Raw genomic sequence first — 23,808 nt, forward strand, 5'->3', positions numbered from 1 at the left:
GAAGTATATTAATTTTCTAAATATTGATTTTTAATTTATTACTGATTTTTAATTTGACTTTATTTTGGTCCCAGAACATAGTTTGTGTGATACTGACCTTCTTGAATGGTTTTACATTTTCTTAGTGACTTGATTTGTGGTCAATTTTGTAAATGAGACATAGGAAAACATTCATTCTTTAAGTAAAACATAGGTGTTTGCGTAGTATCATGTTACTTTATTGTTTGGACTGTTTCTCCTTATGAAGCATTTATTGGGAGCAGACATTTGATTCGACTATATCACTGCATTATTGGGACTTGAAATTTCTCATGGTAGGGTTTTACTTCAGGTTAATCTCAATTTCACAATAAGCTAAAAGAAAAAAAAACTTACTTAACATGCTTGAAAATCTCTTTTTACAAAGGCATGTAGTTCAGAGCAATACAAAAGTCCCCTAAGTAAAAATCCACCTGCAGTAAAAATTCCTCACTAAAATCTTAACTGCAGGTCCTCCTAAGAGGAGGTAAGAACCTCGAGAGCACAGAAGGATAAGAAAGGTAGTCTGTTCCAGCCTGAAACAGGAAGGTGAGAACTTCACTGTTGAGGGGAGATCTGATGGGGTCAACGCCCCTTTGGGTTCCTCGTAATTCAGATTGGCTGGCCAGGCTGGGAGCTGCGAGCTTGAAGCGCGCTTGCGGCGGCGGGGGCGCGCCGAGGGGTGAGCGCAGAGCCCGTCGCTGTCTGCGGGCGGCGGCGGGCCAGGCGCAGGGCCTGCGTTCTGACGCGCTGCTGCCGCTGTTTGTCTTCGCAGGTGGAAGAAGTGAAGAGGCAGCAGCACTGCTTAGCGCTCAGCTCCTCCGGGCCTCCAAGCCAGACGTACTGCGTGTGTTTTGATACTTTCGCAGAGTATTTAAGGTGGCTTCGGCAAGTCTCCAAGGTAAGCAGGGATGTTGTTCAGCTTCTGGCTGGCTCGAGAGTTGCTTCTGCTTTGCAAAATATAGTTATGCACTCTTTTTTTTTTTTCCCTTCCTCCAACTACTGCCAGTAGTTATCAGTGTTCAGTCTTTCGAAAAGCTCACTTTGGCGAAAAGTAGCTTTTTAAAACTTGTATGTTCATTTGCCATTTTTGTTTATACTTAAAAAAGAATTCAGTATGTAGACTGTCATTATTATCTTAGTGGTATACAGAAGGAACATGAGGTTAAGAAATTTAAGGGACTGGCCCAGGGTAGGACAACTAGAAAACCGCAGAATACCCAGAAATTGTCCCCAATTTCCCCTTTTCCTCTGACCATCTCTTCTTATAAGCAGTCTAATCTTGTACCATCTCCCTTTTACCTTTTCAACTTACGTCTTTTGAATGACTTAATTTCTTTTTTTGTCTTAATTATTTTTACCACTTCACAGTCCTCTGTTTGAATAAGATTACCTTGACTGATGAAACCCAATGCGTCTGTGTGTGTGTGTGTGTGTGTACAGGAGCCCATGATAAAGTGACAGGTAAAGAAGTGGTTGTGTTTCGGGTGCTGTGTGTGGGCTACTCTTTGCGTCCCCTTTGTCGGATTTTGTACAGTGGGCTGCATGGCAGGACTGTGTGCCTTGCTTGGGGTGTTTATGAAATGATGGAGCCTCCCTAGGGGGCAGAAGCACTAAAGTGGAATCTGCTTCCATGGTTTTGAATCCATAACCCGGTCTGTCGTTCAAGTTCGCTGTGATGCGGACCGCTGCATGGTGTGATTATTTGTTAAGTGAGTGAGTAACTTTGAACGGAATGACTTTGTAAAGCAGTTAAGAGAAAGAGAATGTTGTTTAGAAAATCATTCTGAAATACTGGTCGCACTTGAATTACCAGGGGAAAACTGCATTCTCTGGTGATAATGATTTTCTTAGGAACGTTAGTTTTTCCTTTCAGAGAAGGTGTGGACAGAGTTTAGTTTGATAGATCTGAGGAGATTCTCCCAATCTCGTTCGCAGCTGAAGCTTTCAAATATACAAGACACTTGCCCTACTAGAGAAAATGGGAAAGGTGACACTTCTCCTTCAGATATGCTTGTAGGATTAATGCGATGTAAGAGGCAACCAGTACATCCGTCTCATTGTTTTGAAATTACTCTTGTGGTTGCTAATGTGAGGAGACAAATACTATATAATACTGTGCTTTTAACATTAAGTGGGTGTATGGGTTCAAAGCAGTAAGTCAGTGGCCCACACTCTATTCAGAATAAAATGCCAAACTGGTCAAGGTGCTGTTTAAATTTCTTTCTGCATGGAAATGTTGATTTTTTTTTTAACTAAACTTTTTGTGTTGGAATAATCTATTTACAGAAAATTTGCAAAAACACTATAGTCTCCATATAGTCCTCCTTCAGTTTCCCACACATCTAATACCACCATGATCCATGTGTCAAAACTAAGTAATGTACTGACTTCGGTACATTGCTCTGAATTTATTTATCTTTTACCAGGTTTTCCATGAGTGTCATCTTCTGTTCCAAGACTGAATCTAGGGCATGACAGTGTATTTGACGGTCATGCCTCCTGTGTCTGCCCTGGGCTCCGACAGCAGCCTTTTGGAGTGAAGTAATTAAGAATGGCAGACATCAGGGAGAAAGATTTCTTTCTGAAAAGTCAAGGTGGGGGGACAGAGGGCAAATATTTTAATAAATGCAGATTTTAGATAGATACAGTGTCTTCCTTTTCTCCAGCCTTAAAAACCAGATACACATTTTGAAATTTTTAGAAGTTATTATAGTTAGTGAATTAAAAGGGAAATGAGTTGTAAGGGGCTGGTTAAAGAGGTTAGGTATTATGGAAGGAATAAGAGTGAGAACCCCCTACTTGGGGATTAAGCCCATGGAAAATGTGGCCACACTCTTTAAACTTTGTATGTTGAGGACAGTCCTATGATAGTGTCTCTTCCTTTGACCCAGCCTCCTGGGAGCGTGGGTTGGGACTGCGGGAAGAGGGTGAGAACTCGGCCCCTTTGGGGTAGTGTGTGTCTGGGAACCTGGAGTGGCACGGGCTGACGGTCACAGGGCTCTTCTACTTCTGGCTTCCCTTTTCCATCGTCTGTCCTTCCTCACACGTAGCTCTTCGGAAGCTACACAGTTTAGTCGCGCTAGGAGTTACTATGGAAACAGTGTCTTTTTCTTTTCTTCTTACTGAGAAACAAAACATTCACAGAGAGGATTACCCATATCCTGATGTTTAAATGAGGATTCATTTTAATAATAAGTATCTGAAAGAGAGACAAACCAACACCGGAAAGAAACATCTGAGTTTCTGATTCTTAATGACCATCCTCACCCGTGAGGTTGGAAGGATAGAGAAAAGGGAATTTCAATGATTTTTTTATTTAAAATGAATTAGGTCATTCATTTAAAATGAAAACTATTTTCAGTTGATGCTTCCAGATCTTTGCTACAAGAAAAATGTTAATCTTTGTTCTAATTTTTTATTTAATTCTGTGAACATTTATAAAAGGTTATTAATTAGCTGACTTCTACCAAGACAGGCTCTTATATATGTATTATTTTTAAACTTCATCTTAGGACTTAGTGTTGCTGGCCAAAACAACCCCCAAGGCTGTCCCTTTAGAGTTTTTCATTTGGATCGGATGTTAGCGGTAGATGCTGTGCAGGAAAGAGCTCCTTGGGGAGGGTTATCTAACACAGTATTGCTTGTAAAGGCATCCCTGAAATATCGGTGCAGACATGCTTTAGAAAGTCAGCAAGCATCCTGCTGTACACGGTGTAAAAGGACTCTTTCCCCAACATGGATATGTGTCAGGTTTTTTTTTAATATTTTTAAAAAATTATTTTAATTATGAAAGTATGAGAACACATTTACAGGAGACTTGGAAAATACAGAACAAAGTTACACATAGTTCCACTATATATTACAATTATTTTTTTAGGTAGGTAACTGAAGATTCTTAGTAGGAGTTTCAGTATCAAACTCTCAAAAATGAATAGAATGGACAGACAGCAGAAAGGATGCGGTAGACCTTACGAGCACAAATCAGTCCAACATGATTAAGATGGATGCAGTTTTCACACAACAGCAGGATGAAATTCTATTCAGGTTCCTGTAGACTGTAAACCAGTAGACACTGGAACATTTCCAGGGACATAAAACAAGGTGCAAAAATTTCATGGCCTAAAGGTGTTGAAGTCATACACTCTGTTCTCTTATCACGGTGGAATTAGGTTCAGTACATTTCAGTCACTCAGTCGTGTCCAACTCTTTGTGGCCCCATGAACCGCACCACACCAGGCCTCCCTGTCCATCACCAACTCCAAGAGTTTACTCAAATTCATGTCCATTGAGTTGGTGATGCCATCCGGCCATGTCATCCTCTGTCATCCCCTTCTCCTCCTGCCCTCAATCTTTCCCAGCATCAGGGTCTTTTCACATGAGTCAGCTCTTCACACGAAGTGGCCAAAGTACTGGAGTTTCAGCTTCAACATCAGTCCTTCCAATGAACACCCAGGACTGATCTCCTTTAGGATGGACTGGTTGGATCTCCTTGCAGTCCAAGGGACTCTCAAGAGTCTTCTCCAGCACCACAGTTCAGAAGCATCAATTCTTCAGTGCTCAGCTTTCTTTATAGTCCAACTCTCACATCCATACGTGACCACTGGAAAAACCACAGCCTTCACTAGACGGACCTTTGTTGACAAAGTCATGTCCCTGCTTTTGAATATGCTGTCTAGGTTGGTCATAACTTTTCTTCCAAGGAGTAAGCGTCTTTTAACTTCATGGCTGCAATCACCATCTGCAGTGATTTTGGAGCCCAAAAAAATAAAGTCTGTCACTGTTTCCCCATCTATTTGCCCTGGAATGATGGGACTGGATGCCATTAGTTTAGAAATCAAATATCAAAAGATACTTGAAAATAGCCCGTATATTTTCACGTGCAGCGTGGTTTCAGAGTGGTTGGGGGGCAGTGATGTGGGGGTGAGGGGGTAGCTGAGGAAGGGAGTTTCAGAGGTGCTCTGGTCAGACGTGCGAGCAGCTCGAGACGAGCTGGCCTGACTGGCCACTCCTGTGGCTCGCTTTGTTGCATGGGTTTGTCTCAGACATGCTGGCGAACCCTGTGAATTCTGTTCAGAGTGAGTCTGCATGCGACTCTTGCCTGAAGACATACTTACTTTTAACGTCCTCGTCACTTCTGTAGCGCTGTGTTGTCCCACTTGAAAGTTTGTTTGTTGATTTCAAGGAAGATTAAAGGGGATTCAGATCACTGGTTTAATGTTGTGCACAAATCTTGGATTTGGGGCTTGTTGTATTCCCCAACCCCATGCAATAAGTATTTAAGTAACTTAATTAAATTAATTGAAGTATGCATGAAAATGTTTTTAACTTTTCATTACAGGAAATGTTAAATATTAAGAAGTAGAAATAATTGCCCACACACCTGTGACTCAGCTTCCACAGAGGTCGGCCTGTGGGCAGTGGTGTGTGCGCTGTGTGTGGCCCCACGGCGTGAGTTCACAGGCCGTAAGGCCGCATGGTTGGTCCCCAGGTCTCTCTCCTTGTTGATCGGCAGTTAACCTCGTGCCTGTGGCCATCACACTGCTCATCTCTCTTTCTTTTAGTATCATAGTATTTTAATTTTTGGCATTTTCTCTTTTTAATGAAAAGATAGAAAGTGACCATGTTGAAGTTGCTGTGATATTTCGGTTCATCCTCAATATGCATAGCATAAGCCAGTCAGAGTCCCGTCTCGTGCAAAGTTAAAGATCACGTGAAATGATGAGTAAAGTCACCCTTTATATAAGAATAAGATGTATGGTCAATCACAGTCGAACTTTTGCCTTCATGTACTTAAAAAGAGTGTTTTACTGTCCAGAGTTTACTCAAAGAGTACACCACTAACCAGAGTCAGGGACTTCTTGTGTAATAGGTTATTTCCAGCATGCGGGTCTGTGTTATTTGATGCAGCTGCAAGGAACCCTTTCAGGTCACTTAGCGTCTTGTACATGTATTTTGCCTCTTGGCTTGAAGTGTAATGTAGGGAGTGTGCTGCGTTTTGTCAGCTTGGCTGGTCTCTTGGCGGGTCAGGGTGTGCTGTAGTTGGGTACATTGGGGTTATAAGGGTAAGACGTTGCACTCTCAACCCTGTTCTGCTAAGACGCCAAGGGCTTCACAGGACTTTTATGGGAAACGCCTCCTTCACATTTTGTACCCGTTGCTTAGATAAAGGATCACGGTCATTTGATCCTGGCAGTCTGTGTCTCTGATAGAATCTGAAGTAGAATGGAGGGTCTGAGGGGCATGGATGTTAGTTCATGAAATGTCACCCCTATATCTAGAATATTGCTTTTGTATCAATTCTGTAGTGAGGTATGAGGAAAATTTGGAAATGCAGTGTATCTAGTGTTTAGGGACAGGAAGCATTGAGGAGGTGATGCGCAGGCAGAGTCCTGAGGAGGGAAGGTTCACCTGGAGGCAGAGCGGAAGCACATTTCAGGGAGAGGAGACGCCTGCAGGCGCAGCTGCGCACCGTGTGACGTCAGTGCAACGTCAATGTGACGTCAGTGCGCGGCGTGGAGGGGAGCAGGGAAGCGCACAGGAGGAAGTGCTTCCGGTCTGGGTGCTTTCCTGCGCGCTCATTCTATTTTCCTGGGAAAACTCGACGATGTTACCCACTAGTTTAACTAAATTTTCCGAGATGGTAATGGATTTGTTCCACAAAAATTCATACTGTGGAATCCTTCCTTGTTATAGATATAAATAGCAGTTATGAAATTAGGGAGCTTAGAAATTCGTCTTTGAATTTAAACTAATGATAAAGTATTTGGGATTACGTTAAGTTTTGTTTTTGTAATATATAAGACTGATTAGTGAAAATAAAATGATCTCTTTGCAGTTATGACAGTTCATCTTGTTTGCACATCGCTAATCTCCCCCACTGTGGTAACTATTGGTTCTGAAATCCTAGTTAATATATCTCTAAAGAAGGGGTTTTTCCTTCATTCTAAGTCATTTCCATTTAAAATTACTTAATTCTCTTTTCTTCACAGCTTTTCAATCTGCCTTTGTGCTGATGGAAAAGAGCTTGTTTCTTACCGTATCCTGGCCGAGCCCCGTCTTGGGGAGGTGGCGCTCCTCATGTGCTTCCGCGTGAGGCTCGCCCAGCGTCTCTCTCCCTCCTCCCGGCCCCCTGCCCTGCCTCTGCTGGTCTCTCCACACCTGTTTAGGGCTGGCGGGTGAGAGTACTGAGGGGGAATGCGAGGGTACTCGCCCCACCCTTTCTCTGTGCCAGGCATGCTTCCAGGCTCCACTTCTCATCCAGACTTCAGCAGATGGGAGAAATGTATTGCTCATGTGTGTTTTAGTGGTATGTTGTTGTTAATCTTTAATAAAATACAGTCTAGGTTTTAAGAAAGGAACTTACAGCCATGTTTTAAAGTAACAGTATGTGATTTTAAGATTGGGAAGTAGTTGCCAAAAACATAATGTTCCTTGTAGTTTTCTGGAATAATTGCCTTAACAGTTATTCGGCATTTTCTTCCAGAGTGGTCTTGGGCCTTCCCTGGCAGCCCAGTGATTAAGACCACTGGCTCCCGCTGCAGGGCTGGGGTTCCCATCAGGAAGTAAGATCCTACGTGCCTCGCAGTGAGGCCAGGGGACGGACTGAGAAATAAGACTGTCTCTTGCCACTTTATTTGTTTAAAGTGTTTTTTACCTGAGGTTCTAGTCATCATCAACTGTCTCTTAGTTGAGTGACCTAGCATTTAAGATTTGAGAAGGACCTTGTGGACTTCCAGACTGACTTCCCCCCTAAATAAAAAAGGGCTACTGCCTTTCAGACACCTGTGGTGTCTCACAAGATAGTCCCTTCTTAGAAGTGAGCTGAGGTCTTCATCCCTGTGCGCTTGGCTCACTGCTCTGGCTTAACGCAAGGTAAGCACTGCAGTCCTTCTGTTTGACGACCTCTTGACTGTTTGAGTTTCTATGCCTTCCCCCACGCCTTGGCAATCCACTTCTAGGAGGAGCATCTCTGATAATTGCAGGAATTCCCTCATCACTTGGCTCCCAGACTCCTGCTCTTGGTTTTCCTTTGGGTACTCTGCAGTTTCCTGATAGACTTGCCATACCATCCGATGAGCACAGAGGATGTGCCCGCTGTTTACCATTCTTCAGACGTTATTGCAAAATGAGTGAGTGAGTTATTCGTTCATGAGGTCAGCAGCAAAATCAAAAGACTCTTTGTTTCTCCCCAATGCCAAATTGTTAATAGGTACATTGTGTTAATAATAAAATCATTTAGCCAGTGAATTGATGTAGTAGTGACAACAAATAGTGGTAACTGACGCTTGTAACTTTCTCCTATGTGCCAGGGTCTGTTCTGGGTGCTCCGCAGTACCCCTGCGGGGCAGGTGCTCATGACAGTGTACAGGGCCGGGCTTTTGAGCTGAAGGAAAGCGCCCTCGAGGAGATGTCCTCATCGCCTCTCAGACGTGGCCGGTGAGGTGCCCAGCGTGCTCTGTGCAGGGGGTTCTGCTGCCTTGCTCCTTTCCTTCTGGTTTGCTTCCAGTGTTCTGCAGCCACATGAAGGGACGAAACAAACCACACTTCAAATAGCAGCTGAGATTTATTGGCTGACAATATAGAAGGGAAGGCTCAGGGCTTCGTGTGCACGGCTGCCGGTAGCCTGTGGGCTGCTCAGTAGTGGAGCAGAAGGTGGCTTACAGGCAGTCTGTGGTGCTGCTGAGGGCATCTGAGCACCGTCACTGCGTGGACCACTGGCCTTCCTAAAGGGTGACCAGGAGGGACTTAGGAAGTCTGAGGTGCCTTCTGAGTCACCCAGGGCAGCTCAAATCAGTGTCGGTGTTGAGGGCACTGCTCTTGTCTACCTCTTCCAAAACCAGTCAAGTCTGGCTGCGTCAAGAACTTATCATACATGGTTGACCAGATCTCTGCATCTGGTCATATTATATTTTGGAGTGCAGTCACTTTCATCTGAGTGTTAGACCAGTGTGAAAATACATGGTGTCTGTCCACATGAACCAGGGCACTTCGGTTGTGTCTGACTCTCTGTGACTGCAGCCCACCAGGCTCCTCTGTCCATGGGATTCTCCAGGCTAGAACACTGGAGTGGGTTGCCGTGCCCTCCTCCAGGGGATCTTCCTGACCCAGGGACCGAACCTGCATCTCATGTCTCCTGCGTTGGCAGGCGGGTTCTTTACCAGTAGCGCCCCCTGAGAAGCCCCCCCTCCAAATAAATACATGGAGTCTTAGGTATTTAACTTCCATGATATATTTACTTACCTTGGAAGACGCCAGTGTTTGTAACCCAGAGTATTGGATTATCTGCAACTATTCTGAAGAGTTAAATCCTTCTACCCACTGGTCTGATTTATTTTATCAAGTAAGGAATACTAGAATAATTGAAAAAAATACCAGTGAACTCTCTAGGTTAAACATACCAGACCTTGTATGTTAGACTGGAACTTAAACATTGAGGTGTTTGTATAATTTGTATTTTAAATAGAAAACCAAGTAGCTTGTTTCTAGGCTCTTGAGAAATATTTCTGTTTAATGTGAATTTATGTTATTTCTTATAATAGAAAGCTCAAATGTAAGACTTTTGGGGTTAGCGATCTTCCCCCCGTCTTTTGTGGAGGAGCGGCCCCTTGGGGAAGCGCTCAGAGGCTCTCCAGTGGTCCCATTCTAAGGAGCTTGTTTACATGTATTCTGCCAATAAGGAAATGAGGAAGGAACTCTGAGTTCAGATTTGATCTCCCTCCAAGCCGAGTCCTATTTTCCTGTTCTTACCGAGAAACACAATGGGATTTCTGTATGTGTAAAGGAGGCCACTCTTGGCCTGGAGACCCGATGAGCAATGCCGGAGGCCTTGGGGACCTTCTCCGAGCCTCTCACCGTGCGTGTGGCTCCAAGAGGGCGAGGCTCCAGGCCTGCTCGTCTGGCTTCCACCATCCCACGTGCTCCTGGGACGTGTCCCGCGGCTCTGCCTGCTCCTGGGGGTGCAGTGCCAGTCCGCACCGGGGCCTGCGAGGACCTGTCCGTCTTGTCCCGAGAGGGGACCGTCAGCGCTGGACAGCCGGGGGCTCGAGGTCTGTGCCCTCTGCCCCTCTGCACTGCTGCGCGTGCCTTCTTGGTTTATGCTTGCTGGGCATCTGTGCCCTCAAGGGGCCTGCGCTCTGAAGGCAACCAGTCCAGGGTTGCTTCCTAGAGGCAGGTGGTGCCACGCTGGCGGGGCAGCCTCCCCTTCACTCGCCTGGCAGAGAGCTCGGGACGCCTAGCAGGAACTCTAGGCCTGAATTTTGCAGTGTTGGCGCTCCTTACTGTTATGCGTGCTTAGTCACTTCACTCCTGCCCAACTCCTTGTGACGCTGTGGACTGTAGCCCGCCAGGCTCCTCCGTCTATGGGATTCTCCAGGCAAGAATACTGGAGTGGTTGCCATTTCTTCCTCCAGAGGCTCTTTCCCACTCAGGGACCGAGCCCGCATCCCCGGCGTCTCCTGCGTTGCGGGCGGGCCCTTTAGTGCCGCGCCCCCGGGGAGCCCGGCTTCCTTGTCACCCCTGGTCCTCTTGCAGGGACTCCTGTTTGTCTGCTTACCCGTCAGTCGGTCATCTGTCTAACACTTCTCTTCTGTCTTTCTCTCTCTCTCTCCTTCCTTCTTTCCTTTTCCAGCCTGCCGCTCTCTGTACTGCTTTATTCTTTGGTCTCATAACTATGTTTTAACAGGTCCCTTACAGTCTCAGTGAGCCTACTCTTGAAACTCACAGCCGCTCTGGGAACACTCTCGCCCGCCAGAGCTCCCGCTCTCCTTTGTGCTTGGCTGTGACGGCCTCTCCACATCCTCTTTGTCTTCATTTATTTGATTACGTCTGGTGGTTTAGAATACTGTGTAAATTTGTGTATTTTATTTCTTGGATTTTTAGCTGTTTCATATCATTTACTCATTTAAGGCTAAGACATAATTCCCAATGCAGGGATCAAACCTGGGTTTCCTGCATTGCAGGCTGACTGTTTACCGTCTGAACCACCAGGGACGCCTAAAGAAATAATAAAATATCAGAACTTCAGGTAGAACTTAATAAATCCAAAATCGGTAGTTTGATATGCCCGTATGAGGACATTATTAATGTATATATTGTAATTAATTTTATAGGAAGGTTTTCTGCATCTGCTGTTAAGCAGATTTTATGAAATGATAATGAATGCAGGTTCAAGAAATGAGAGGTCATCGTGAAAAGGTCTGGAATCAAGGCATTACGTATGTTTGTAGAATTTTTTTTTTAAAGAAATTATTTCATGTTTTGGAGCAGTGACAGTTTAAAGTTTATTAAAATGAGAAAATCTCTGATATCAAGTATTACAAAACTTTTATTGATGAGGATAAAATTAAAAGTAAGTTGTTAGAGTACTTAGCTAGTAAAGATGAATAAACCCTACCATAAATTCATGTTCTCCTACATGCTTATGCCTTCCCAAAGCATCTGGAAGCGGGGAGTGGGGTAAGAATTAAAACCAACTAAATTGAGGTTAAGAATTTTTTACAGAAACTTAGTAAACTCCCCAGAGACTCTCCCTATAGCCAGGGCATAATTTCCCAAACCACTGAAGGCTAGGCCAGAGCAATTAATGACTCATAAAGTCAGTTTACAGCAATATTTTACTTTGCACAGCGGAATTATTTATGCTGTTTCAGCTGTTTCAACCAAGCCTTTCAGAATCATTTTGTTTAATTTTGAGCCTGCTTTGCACATAATAAGGATAAACAGTATTTCACTATAGTGGGGACAAAAAAAAAAAAAAATCATCTGGTTGTCATTCTGAACTTTCCCTTGCTTATGGAAGATGACTGCCCACTAAGTGAATGGTAGGAATGATGTGAGTGACGTAGAGTGCAGGCCTGTTGCAAAAGGAAGATGATGGTTTCCGAAGCACAGAGAGGGGATGGCTTAGGGCTAGGAGAGAGGCACTGGTTGAGAAACATAGCCCACCAGACTCAGAGCAGAGATCGCTGATGCAGGGCTCCTAACAGCTGGCAGAGAGTCGACCGAGGAAAGGGTCCAGCTGAGTGGGATGGTAGAGTTGTGTAGAAGCCTGGTAGATAGTCTGGAAAGTTTGTTGTTCATATTACCATTCTTTATGGTTAGTCTGCAGTGTTCTTTGGGGAAATAGTTTGAGGGCCTAGTGAGCTTTTCGTTCATATGTGTTTATATGTTCCAGCCCTCAAGCTGGGAAAGACGACTTCTTGAGCCAGTGGCTGGGCCGGGTGTGCACACTCAGTCGCGTCCAGTTCTTTGCAGCCCCATGGGCCGTGTCCGCTGGGCTCCTCTGTCCATGGCGAGAATGCTGAAGTGGGTTGCCATTTCCTTCTGCAGAGGATCTTCCTGACTCAGGGATCAAACCCATGTCCCGTGCATCTCCTGCACTGGCAGGTGGATTCTTTTACTACTGGGAAGCTATGGTTGGGATTCATGTGCTTTTTAATGTATCTCCCAACATGTGTAGGCTCATGGGGGAAAATATCTCATTTGATTTACTGACTCTAAATTATTAGCCTCACATTTTTTGGTCATTTTTAATACAAACTAGCACTGATTTCCCAAGCCATGGTGACTTGAACTGATCTTCTGAAACCTGACTCCGTTCACATGTGGTTCACTCATGGTCTATGAGGAATGACATCAAACCATCTTTGCTCTGGGCTGAGGGCTCTGGGAGGAGAAGGGGATGACAGAGGATGAGATGGCTGGATGGCATCACTGACTCGATGGACATGAGTCTGAGTGAACTCTGGGAGTTGGTGATGGACAGGGGGCCTGGCGTGCTGTGATTCATGGGGTTGCAAAGAGTCGGACACAACTGAGCGACTGAACTGAACTGAACTGAGGGCTCTGTTAGGATTGGACCGTGGCAGTTACAGGAGCCTCCCTCTGGGTAGGACTTGAACTTGAGGCTGTCATTCAGACTCTGTGTGGCTGGGCCTTCACCATGTGGCCTTGGGCAGACCCTTTAACTTTCGTCTTTGAAGTGGAGATCAGTCCTTACTGTGCTGAGTTACTGTGAAGACGAAATTAAAAGACCCCTGCTCCTTGGAAGGAAAGCTATGACAAACCTAGACAGCATATTAAAAAGCAGAGACATCACACTGCCAACAAAGGTCCACACAGTCAAACCTATGGTTTTTCCAGTAGTCATGGATGTGAGAGTTGGACCATAAAGAAGGTTGAGTGCCGAAGACTTGATGCTTTTGAACTGTGGTGTTGGAGAAGACTCTTGAGAGTCCCTTGGACTGCAAGGAGATCCAACCAGTCCATCCCAAAGGAGATCAGTCCTGAGTGTTCATTGGAAGGACTGATGCTGAAGCTGAAACTCCAATACTTTCGCCACCTGATGCGAAGAGCTGACTCATTTGAAAAGACCCTGATGCTGGGAAAGATTGAAGGCAGAGAAGAAGGGGACATCAGAGGATGAGATGGTTGGGTGGCATCACCGACTCAAGGGACATGAGTTTGGCTGGGCTCCGGGAGTTGGTGGAGCTCATCGCAGGCTCCGGGAGGCCTGGCGTGCTGCAGTCCATGGGGTTGCAAAGGGCTGGACACGACTGAGCAACTGAACAACAGCCACAGTAAGAGGCTGCTTGCCGTGAGGGGCATAGAGGTGGCTCCCTCCTTTCCTCCATTTCCTGCCTTGAGGAGGGTCTTAGATTTGACAGGCGCTGTGGAGGCAGGTTACAGCCTCTGTGCTTAGGCCTGCCGGTAGTGCTCTCATTTGGGAGTTGTGTGAAACCTCTTTGTGATGGCGGCCTTACCTGCCCAGGCTGATCCAGGGGGAAGCCCTTGAATCTCCTTTATTGCAGGGCCTGGCACAGGGCAGAGGTGCCGCTCGCGGTTCGGTTCTCGTGGTCGTCTTGGCCGCCCTCTGCCATCAGGACATGTCTGGTTTCTGCTCTTCACCTCCCCGTGTTCCGCCGTGACCCCCACAGGCCCCTTGCTTGCTGGGCTTTTGCCCTGAGCCGTCCTCCCCCTGGCTTCCAGCAGGAACAGGCTTGCGATCCAGAATGAGGAAAGAAATCAAATCCGACTTGACATTTAATCATTATCTTGTAGTTGTCCAGGGAGAGTGTTTATTCAGCCTGATGCTTCAGCCAAAAGGGAACGTGTCCTCTGCAGAGCAGTCGCTGTAGGAGGAACGCCCCGGCCAGGTCGATGGCTGGTGAGAGACGAGGGCGGTGAAGCAGCACCGTGTCGTCGTCCCAGGAAGCGCTCCCGAGGGCCGCACTCAGCGCGGGGCAGTCCCCCTCTGTGAGCCCAACAGTCAGACAGAGACTCTTCTTGGAACCTTTGCACGACCGCCCATTTTGCTGAAGCCGGAGTCTTTACAGTGACCTCAAAGGAGCTGCAGGATCTCCTTACCTTTTCACTGAAGTCTTTATATCGAGATTACATTGCTTTTTTCTCAGTTAAACGCACGGACACGGAAGAGCACAAAGACTAATATGACAATTCCTGGTTGTCTAACACTCTGACATGTGTGCGTGCTAAGTTGCTTCAGTCGTATCCAGCTCTTTGTGACCCCATGGACTGTAGCCCGCCAGGCTCCTCTGCCCGTGGGATTCTCCAGGCAAGAACACTGGAGTGGGCTGCCATGCCCTCCTCCAGGGATGGAACCCGCGTCTCTTGCGTCTCCTGCACTGGCAGACGGGCTCTTCACCACTGGTGCCACCTGGGAAGACACAGCTCCTCCTACTTTCCGTCCTTATGGCGCAGTGAATGAACAGACACGTTCCAGATCCCTGTCTTTCCATTCCTACTCTCATTTCCCTCCCTGCTTCCCTAGAGGCAGTCACTGGCATTAATCTGACACGACCACTGTATGTGCCGTGCTTAGTTGCCCAGTCGTGTCCAGCTCTTTGTGACCCCGTGGACTGTAGCCTGCCAGGCTCCTCTGTCCATGGGATTCTCCAGGCAAGAACACTGGAGTGGGGTAGCCTTTCCCTTCTCCAGAGGATCTTCCCAACCCAGGGACTGAACCCAGGTCTCCCGCATTGCAGGTGGATTCTTTACCATCTAAGCCACCTGGGACTGACCACTGTGTGGCGTGTAGCTTTACTCACATACAACTATTCATGCATAATACATGGAATCATCATGTGTGTTAGAATTTTTTCATGCATAACATTATATGTGAAATTGTACAGCCTGCGTTATTTGTTTATTTGGGGCTTGGGTTTTTAATGAGTCCAGGTTGATGCACACAAATCTAGTCCAGCCATTTTAACTGCAGCTCTGAGTGGCAGGCTCGCTCGCTCTTGCGGGTTCAGAATACGTATCCCAGAGAAGGCCTTGGATTAGCCTGGGTGAGGTCACATGCCAGTCCCAGCTGGATCAGCTTGTGGGCTCAGCAGTGCAGCTCGGATGGCTGGAGCTGCGAGCACACGCCTCCCGCCCCTGGAGCAGCGTGCTCTGCAGCTCCCACTGGGATCTCGTGCAGCTGAAGGCTTGTTACGGGAAGAAGTGGGAAAGGATTTGGGGCAGGCAGAAGCACAGATTGCCCAGTGAGCTCCAACCTGAGCTTGGCCGGTGGGGCCTCTGGGGGCCTCCTGTGGCGCCCGAGGCCCAGCTCTGTGCCAGTGCCCGGACGATTGCTGAAACTCGTGTCAGAGTGTGTTGCTTGGGAAGACCCCTGCAGAAGGAAACGGCAACGCACGCCAGTATTCTTGCCTGGAGAATCCCATGGACAGAGGAGCCTGGCGGGCCGCAGTCCACAGGTCGCAGAGAGTCAGACCCAGCGAAGTGACTGAACGAAGCACTGGCGACAGACCGTACGTGCCATCCTCCCGAGGTGCTGTCACTCGGGCCACCCCTCGGGAAATGGAAGGCCTGACACGCCATCACATCCTCACCACAGGCTTGCACCTGGATGGATGAGTCCGAGTAATCTTTTCAACCTTACTTCCCATAAATGGGTTCTGCCAGGGAATCTTGTGTGGCCGTGGCATGTTTGCACCGGCTTTACAGGCCCATTAAATTCTGGCCTTTTTTTCACATCATTTGATTGCGTGGGTGACCTGGCCCTGTTTGAGATTTTCTTTTTCTTACTTAAGGGTGAAAATTCAAAGGAAGATGAAATTGCTGAAACGTGAACTCAGACTGAGTTTGTAAAATCTTTTGAGTTGAGCCCTGCCAGCCCTTTTCCGTCCCACAGTCCCCTTAGCTTTCATAGGTCCTTTCCAACCTCAAAGGTGCCCTCAACAGTGTTTGTCATGCAGATTTACTCCTGAGTACCTTTTTCAGCATCAGGAGAATGTGGGTTCTGGTGAGTGTGAGACGTGTTTGGAAGTAGGCATAGCAGTCACCAATTATGGAGTGCTGTCTCTGAGCCAGCTATGTAGACGGAGGTGTCATCTTAATGCCTGTGAAGCAGGGGACAAAACCGGAGTTTAGAGAACTCAGTGGGGCACTCAGGCTCTCTCAGCTCGGGATGATGGAACCAGAGCCAACCCCCCTGAGAACCACGTTCCGATGCCTTTTGTAATCACAGAAGTGTGAAGCTGGGGTTTGGTAACAGAAAAGGGCGTCAGACTGATCACAGACAAGGAGTGGAAGTTTTGCCATGAAGCTTTGGTGAAGATAAAGAGCGTGAGGAGGTATCGACCCAGATCCTGGAACAGTAACCCCACAGCCTTGGGGGGCGAGAGGAGCCAAGGTTTGTGTCAGTGGTCCTAAAGCCATGTCCATGGCGTAGACCGGCACCGTGGTTCCCAGCGTACGAGAGAGAGAAGCGCAGGGTGCCCAGAGCTGTTTCTGCCTCCAGCACGCCCTGTAGCCCTGGGACTCTGGCTATCATGGGAGTCATTTAGCTGGGGATACTTTGAATATGTGGATAAACATTTAGACGTACAGCAAATTTCACTTAGATTACCTACACGAAGCAAAACTGACACCGCGGGAGACAGGACCTGAAAAATTTACAACAGGCAGTAGTGGAATCTGATTATATGCTGCTGTTACTATTAAACGTAAATGCAAGGCCAATGAGCGCGCTTTTCTTTGTGCTGTTTTTAAATCAGTATTTACAAGGGCTTTTGTTTAAGTTCAGTGTAGACCTTAGTGTCTGTCTTCCAGCCCTGCAGTTCACTCTAAGGTGTCTCACATTAGTTAGCTCTGAATGCCCTTACCATAAATGTGTCCGGGGATATGACCCCTGTAGTTGGCGGGGATCATGGGTGTCACTGCACCTGGCAGGATGGCCTGTGCTCTGTGTCACCTGTCTCCTATACTAAGTCACTGTCAGCACCTTCCAGGGAGGGGCACGATTTCCTCCCGTGGTAATGCTTTAATATGCTCAGTTCAGTCGCTCAGTCGTGTCCGACTCTTTGCGACCCCATGAATTGCAGCACACCAGGCCTCCCTGTCCATCACTATCTCCTGGAGTTCACTCAGACTCACGTCCATCGAGTCAGTGATGCCATCCAGCCATCTCATCCTCTGTCGTCCCCTTCTCCTCCTGCCCCCAATCCCTCCCAGCATCAGAGTCTTTTCAGTGAGTCAGCTCTTCACACGAAGTGGCCAAAGTACTGGAGTTTCAGCTTCAGCATCAGTCCTTCCAAAGAAATCCCAGGGCTGATCTCCTTTAGGATGGACTGGTTGGATCTCCTTGCAGTCCAAGGGACTCCCAAGAGTCTTCTCCAACACCACAGTTCAAAAGCATCAATTCTTTGGCGCTCAGCTTTCTTCACAGTCCAACTCTCACATCCATACATGACCACAGGAAAAACCATAGCCTTGACTAGATGGACCTTTGTTGGCAAAGTAATGTCTCTGCTTTTGAATATGCTATCTAGGTTGGTCATAACTTTTCTTCCAAGGAGTAAGCGTCTTTTAATTTCATGGCTGCAGTCACCATCTGCAGTGATTTTGGAGCCCAAAAAAATAAAGTCTGACACTGTGTCCACTGTTTCCCCATCTATTTCCCATGAAGTGATGGGACCAGATGCCATGATCCTTTGCTCCGTCCTGTCTAAATGCTCTTGGTTTGGATTTGAGTAATGGTGCTGATTGCATAGCTAGTCTGTGCTCCCACATGAGGTTACTTTGTTTCTGTCTGTGGAAAACGGTTACAGGGTGAAGGGTGCTCTGGAAGCTGAACTGTGGCTTTTATCCCCCTGTAGGTCGTGTCACAGCGTGTTAGCTCAGTGGACCTCTCCTGCTGTAGCCTGGAGCATCTGCCTGCCAACCTCTTCTACAGCCAAGACCTCACTCATCTCAATTTAAAACAGAACTTTCTAAGGCAGAGTCCCAGTCTACCAGCTGCACGGGGGCTCGGTGAACTGCAAAGGTGAGCGTGCAGAAGCGGGTGGCTGACTAGGACGGGGAGGAGGTGTCAGTTTCTGGTTGTTTCTGGACTGTTCAGGTGGGGCAGCTGCAGCGGGGCACCTTGCTCTCTCAGAGGCCGGGTAGCAGGACTCTGGCAGTGCAGACACTGTCAGTCCTCATTCTCAAATTGTCCTCAGGGTCCCTCTTTGAAATGAATGATGTAGATATTCATTAACTGGATACATTTGTACAAGAAGAGCACTTCTCCTAAACCACTTGTATTTCTTAACCAATCTACAAATGTGTCTGGGAAAAGTTAATATTTGGTGTGTTACTTCTGAACTTTAGGGGTTTGGTCAGATACGTCTTTCAAAATTTACAAAAAGGTCAGTTTTTTCCATGAAAAGATGTTTCCTTTGAAATCTAAGAACTAAAGTTTAAATCCATTAATACCACATTATCTGGGTTATTAGTGTATAGGTTTCAAGAGTCACGCGGTAAATGAAAAGGGTCTGCCCTTTCATAACTAGAGGGCAGGGACTTTACTTCTTTCTGAAATAGATTGAAGGATTTACCAAATTTTCTTTCTTTCTTTCTTTTTTGAGCAGTGATCAATCTTGATTCTGTGGTAAATAAAGCCTCTGATGCTCACGTATTTGTTGCAAATATATGAGACAGTTACTCCAGAAGGATATAACTTTTAAAGAAAGAATGAATAGTCCATTTGTTTGTAAGTGCCTATTAATGATCATAGATTAAGCTATGATCATTAACCATTGTGATTATGTGTTTAAGATTTTTAACATCCAGAAAGAATAATCCATTAGTATTAATGTGAAGTTTGTGTGGATATGTTGGAGAAGGGAAGAGTGTTTCAGTGGTCTTTTCAGATGACTGTGAGTATACTTCTTTGATATGCTCAGTCGCTAAGTTGTGTCCGACTCTTAGCAACCCTGTGGGTTGTCGTCCGCCAGCAAGAACACTGGAGTGTTTCCTCTCCAGGTTATCTTCCTGCCTCAGGGATTGAACCTGGGTCTCCTGCATTGCAGGTGGATTTAAGTGGTAATTTCTTACATGTGGATTTCAATGTGGAATGTAAAACCCTTTCAGTAGACTTTTAAAATTCTTCTACATTAGGATACACTGGTCTTCCTGGCACTTTGAGTGGATCTTTGCCCATACATCATTTCATTGCATTAAGTGTTGGTCATTTGGAAAATACTGGTTTGTTGGGATAATACGGATATTCCAAATGTTAACATTCTTCGTTATGCAGTTTCAAGGAGTGGCTGTTGTTAATATCACCACTGATCTCATCAGAAAAAATTCTGAAGTATTGGGAAGTTGTCAGGCTCACTGGGGAAATGAGTTTTCCAGCATTTTAAATTTCAGTCGAAAGCTTGAAGGCTAGCCTTGGCAACAAATGCTGTCAGTTGTTTTCCCTGAAGTGACCTTCTCACTTCACTGTAGAGAAAGTGTCTGCCAAGAGCCCAAGTCTGAGCACTGAGCTTGTCGATTGTGCTTCCAGCTGAAAGTGGTGTTCCGTGCACACTGTGACCAGTTTGGCTCGCGGCTCACACGGTCGTGCGAGTGTTTCCTTGGGGTATCGGCACACTGCCTATGGCAGGGCCCTTTGTGTGCACTTCACATTTCATCACCCAGGAAATGAAGAAGGCCCACATAAGGGTCGAGACGTAGCACAAGTAACTTTCTTGCCTCTTCATGGGCAGTTTTAAAGTGAAATTGGAGTTATACATTTTTTGAAAGAGTATTTTGGTTCTGACGTGCTGGCCAAGAAGAGTCCTGGCACAGTCGGGACAGTTTGGTGCCTCAGTGAATTAGCTCCCTGGGCAGTAAGAACCCAGAAAGGTGTGCTCAAGCACTTCCTTATTTTTCCCTGGAGCTATGGTTACAGTGAAAGGGAACCACAGGGAACTTCTCCAGCTTGGGTGTTTATATGCCCTATGCACTGATAATACTATTTTTACTGACTCTTGTAATAAAGTTGCTGTGATTTTTTTTTTTTGGCTAAAGGGTAATATCATCATTCAGTCTGTCTTGGGTGTTTTGGAATTTTTTGAAGCATTCTTGTGTATTTCCCATCAAGAGTTCTGCATCATGCTATTCAGTCCTGTCGTCTCAGAAGAGAAGGGGCTACAGTCCATCCAGACCAACACTTTTACTTCAGAGGCGAGGCAGACGGAGATGTGAGATGCCAGAATCAGGTCAACATTGACCTTCTGGGGGCTGGTTAAGCGGGTGTGATTTGGGAATGGTTTGAAGAGGGTTTGAGCTACATCCATAATGTTTATTTCTTTTAAAAAAGTTAGAGACAAATAGGCAAAAGGTTCAAAATGTTAATATTTGAAAAGCTGAGTAGTGCATACTTGGATGATCATTATTGTTTTCTGTATTTTCCTGTTTGTGTATTTCATAATAATCCAAAAATTAAACCCTAAACAAAAAGAAAATCAAAATGCCTGTAATAACATAGGGGAATATGATAGCCCCAAAGAGTCAGCATTTATGGATTAAATAAATAAGTCTCTGGGTAGAGGGATCTTGGGGGGCATTGCCCTGCCTGTTGGTGCTTTCCGAAGCTCCTGATTGATCCCCCGTGTCTGTTGATTCCAAATCTGTAAATAGCTGTTGAGTGCATCCACCCTTCTCTGCTGCTTCCCGTCTCTCAGCGCACACCCTCTCCAGGCAGCTGTCAGCTCTCACCTGGACTGCTGCAGAGACCGGGGGGAAATGGCCATCCCACTGCCACTTTCCCACTGCAGTTCACCCTCGTTCGCTTTCTTGGCTTCTGTTTCGTGCCTTTCTTGGTTTTGTTTTGTATTTTAAAAAATTTAAACTTTTGTCCCATGAAAGCAATATTTTATATAAATTTGTAAAAAATCTTGCAGTAAGAAAAGACACAGGTGCTTGGAACTCCAACCCCTCCTTACACCAAGTCCTGCCCCCTAGACAGCTGCTTCTGATTCTCGGGGCTCCTTGCGTGCTGTCTTCTCCTTCTTCCCAGGTAGTACGTACCTGCTACTGTTTCTGAACTGTTCGTTATTGGACTGCGGTTGACATCGCTGTGGAAAGTGGCGATTTGCTTCTCCTCCCTGTCTCCAGCCGCTCAGCCCTGCGCCCCGACCGCTGCTCCCCTCAGCCTCTCGGTGTGGAGGTGTCCATGTTCGGTTAAGTTGCTGTTGAAGGCTGACGTCACTTTGAGTATGCGACTGTAATTCATCCCTAAGGCACTTAAATGCGGTGGATGGTAGCATAGAGATGAGCGTCCTTTTCCTTTTCTCTCATGCTCTTAAGGTGACAGAACTCTAACCCTCTTCTCAACGCCCTTTTCCTAGAGACTGCTTCCTTCCTGGAGCCAGCATGGGCGCTGCTCAGGAGGTCTGGTACCCCCCTGTTCTCCTGGGGGTGCCTTTCACCATTTCCCTGATGCCCTTTTCGTCTCGCTGGGGCTTTCCATATGCTGTCCTGTGTCTAGCAGTTCCGTCTTGGACAACTCCTCCTTTTTAGTGGGACATCTTCTAGGATCCTCCTGAGAAAGGGGACATGGAGACAAATTTATTACATACTTTGTATCTCTAAAAATATTTTCTCGTATGTTTGATGATTTGACTGGTTTCTGGATGAAAAACACGTTGCCTCAGGATTCTGAAGCCAGTGCACCAGTGTTGTTTAGCTTCTACAGTTGCTATTAAACAATGTCACACACTCTGATCCTTGCTTTGTAGCCCTTCTTTCTTCTTTTTTTCTTGAACAACTCTAAAGAGGTTTTCAGTTCAGTTCAGTCGCTCAGTCAGGTCCTACTCTTTGCGACCCCATGGACCACAGCACACCAGGCCTCCCTGTCCATCACCAACTCCCCAAGTCCACCCAAACCTATGTCCATTGAGTCAGTGATTCCATCCAGCCATCTCATCCTCTGTCATCCCCTTCTCCTCATGCCCAGAATCTTTTTCAGCATCAGGGTCTTTTCAAATAAGTCAGTTATTTGCATCAGGTGGCCAAAGTATTGGAACTTCAGTTTCAGCATCAGTCCTTCTAATACATACCCAGGACTGGTCTCCTTTAGGACGGACTGGTTGGATCTGCTAGCAGTCCAAGGGACTCTCAAGAGTCTTCTCCAACACCACAGTTCAAAACCATCAATTCTTCAGTGCTCAGCTTTCTTCATAGTCCAACCCTCACATCCATACATGACCACTGGAAAAACGATAGCTTTCTAGTCTTAATTAGACGGACCTTTGTTGGCAAAGTAATGTCTCTGCTTTTCGATATGCTGTCTAGGTTGGTCATAACTTTCCTTCCAAGGAGTAAGCATCTTTTCATTTCATGGCTGCAATCACCATCTGCAGTGATTTTGGAGCCCAAAAAAATAAAGTCTGACACTGTTTCCACTGTTTCTCCATCTATTTCCCATGAAGTGATGGGACTGGATGCCATGATCTTCGTTTTCTGACTGTTGAGCTTTAAGCCAACTTTTTCACTCTCCTCTTTCACTTTCATAAAGAGGCTCTTTAGTTCTTTACTTTCTGCCATAAGGGTGGTGTCATCTGCATATCTGAGGTTATTGATATTTCTTCCGGCAATCTTGATTCCAGCTTGTGCTTCCTCCAGCCCAGTGTTTCTCGTGATGTACTCTGCATATAAGTTAAATAAGCAGGGTGACAATATACAGCCTTGACGCACTCCTTTTCCTATTTGGAACCAGTCTGTTGTTCCATGTCCAGTTCTAACTGTTGCTTCCTGACCTGCATATAGGTTTCTCAAGAGGCAGGTTAGATGGTCTGGTATGCCCATCTCTTTCAGAATTTTCCACAGTTTATTGTGATCCACAGAGTCGAAGGCTTTGGCATAGTCAGTAAAGCAAAGTAGATGTTTTTTCTGGAACTCTCTTGCTTTTTCCATGATCCAGTGGATGTTGGCAATTTGATCTCTGGTTCCTCTGCCTTTGCTAAAACCAGCTTGAACATCAGGAGGTTCAGAGTTCACATACTGTTGAAGCCTGGCTTGGAGAATTTTGAGCATTACTTTACTAGTGTGTGAGATGAGTGCAGTTGTGTGGTAGTTGGAGCATTCTTTTGCATTGCGTTTCTTTGGGATTGGAATGAAAACTGACCTTTTCCAGTCCTGTGGCCACTGCTGAGTTTTCCAAATTTGCTGGCATATTGAGTGCAGCACTTTCACAGCATCGTTTTTCAGGATTTGAAACAGCTCAACTGGTATTCCATCACCTCCACTAGCTGTGTTCGTAGTGATGCTTCCTAAGGCCCACTTGACTTCACATTCCAGGATGTCTGGCTCTAGGTGAGTGATCACACCATCATGATTGTCCGGGTCGTGAAGATCCTTTTTGTACAGTTTTTCTGTATATTCTTGCCCCCTCTTCTTAATATCTTCTGCTTCTGTTAGGTCCATACCATTTCTGTCCTTTCTTGAGTCCATCTTTGCATGAAAAGTTCTCTTGGTATCTCTAATTTTCTTGAAGAGATCTCTAGTCTTTCC

The 23,808-nt window shown here is 46.1% G+C and overlaps 1 protein-coding gene across 1 annotated transcript in view; it reads left to right on the forward strand.

Moving 5' to 3' along the window:
- The window catches only part of PHLPP1 (PH domain and leucine rich repeat protein phosphatase 1), a 232,685-nt gene that overhangs the window by 118,839 nt on the left and 90,038 nt on the right, over nt 1–23,808 (forward strand). The window contains exons 3-4 of the mRNA XM_068993677.1: nt 794–919; nt 18,144–18,310. Of these exons, the coding sequence (XP_068849778.1) occupies nt 794–919; nt 18,144–18,310 (293 nt within the window). The remainder of the gene's footprint in view (nt 1–793; nt 920–18,143; nt 18,311–23,808) is intronic.

Source organism: Capricornis sumatraensis, chromosome 21, assembly GCF_032405125.1.
Source record: "Capricornis sumatraensis isolate serow.1 chromosome 21, serow.2, whole genome shotgun sequence".
Lineage (NCBI taxonomy): Eukaryota > Metazoa > Chordata > Mammalia > Artiodactyla > Bovidae > Capricornis > Capricornis sumatraensis.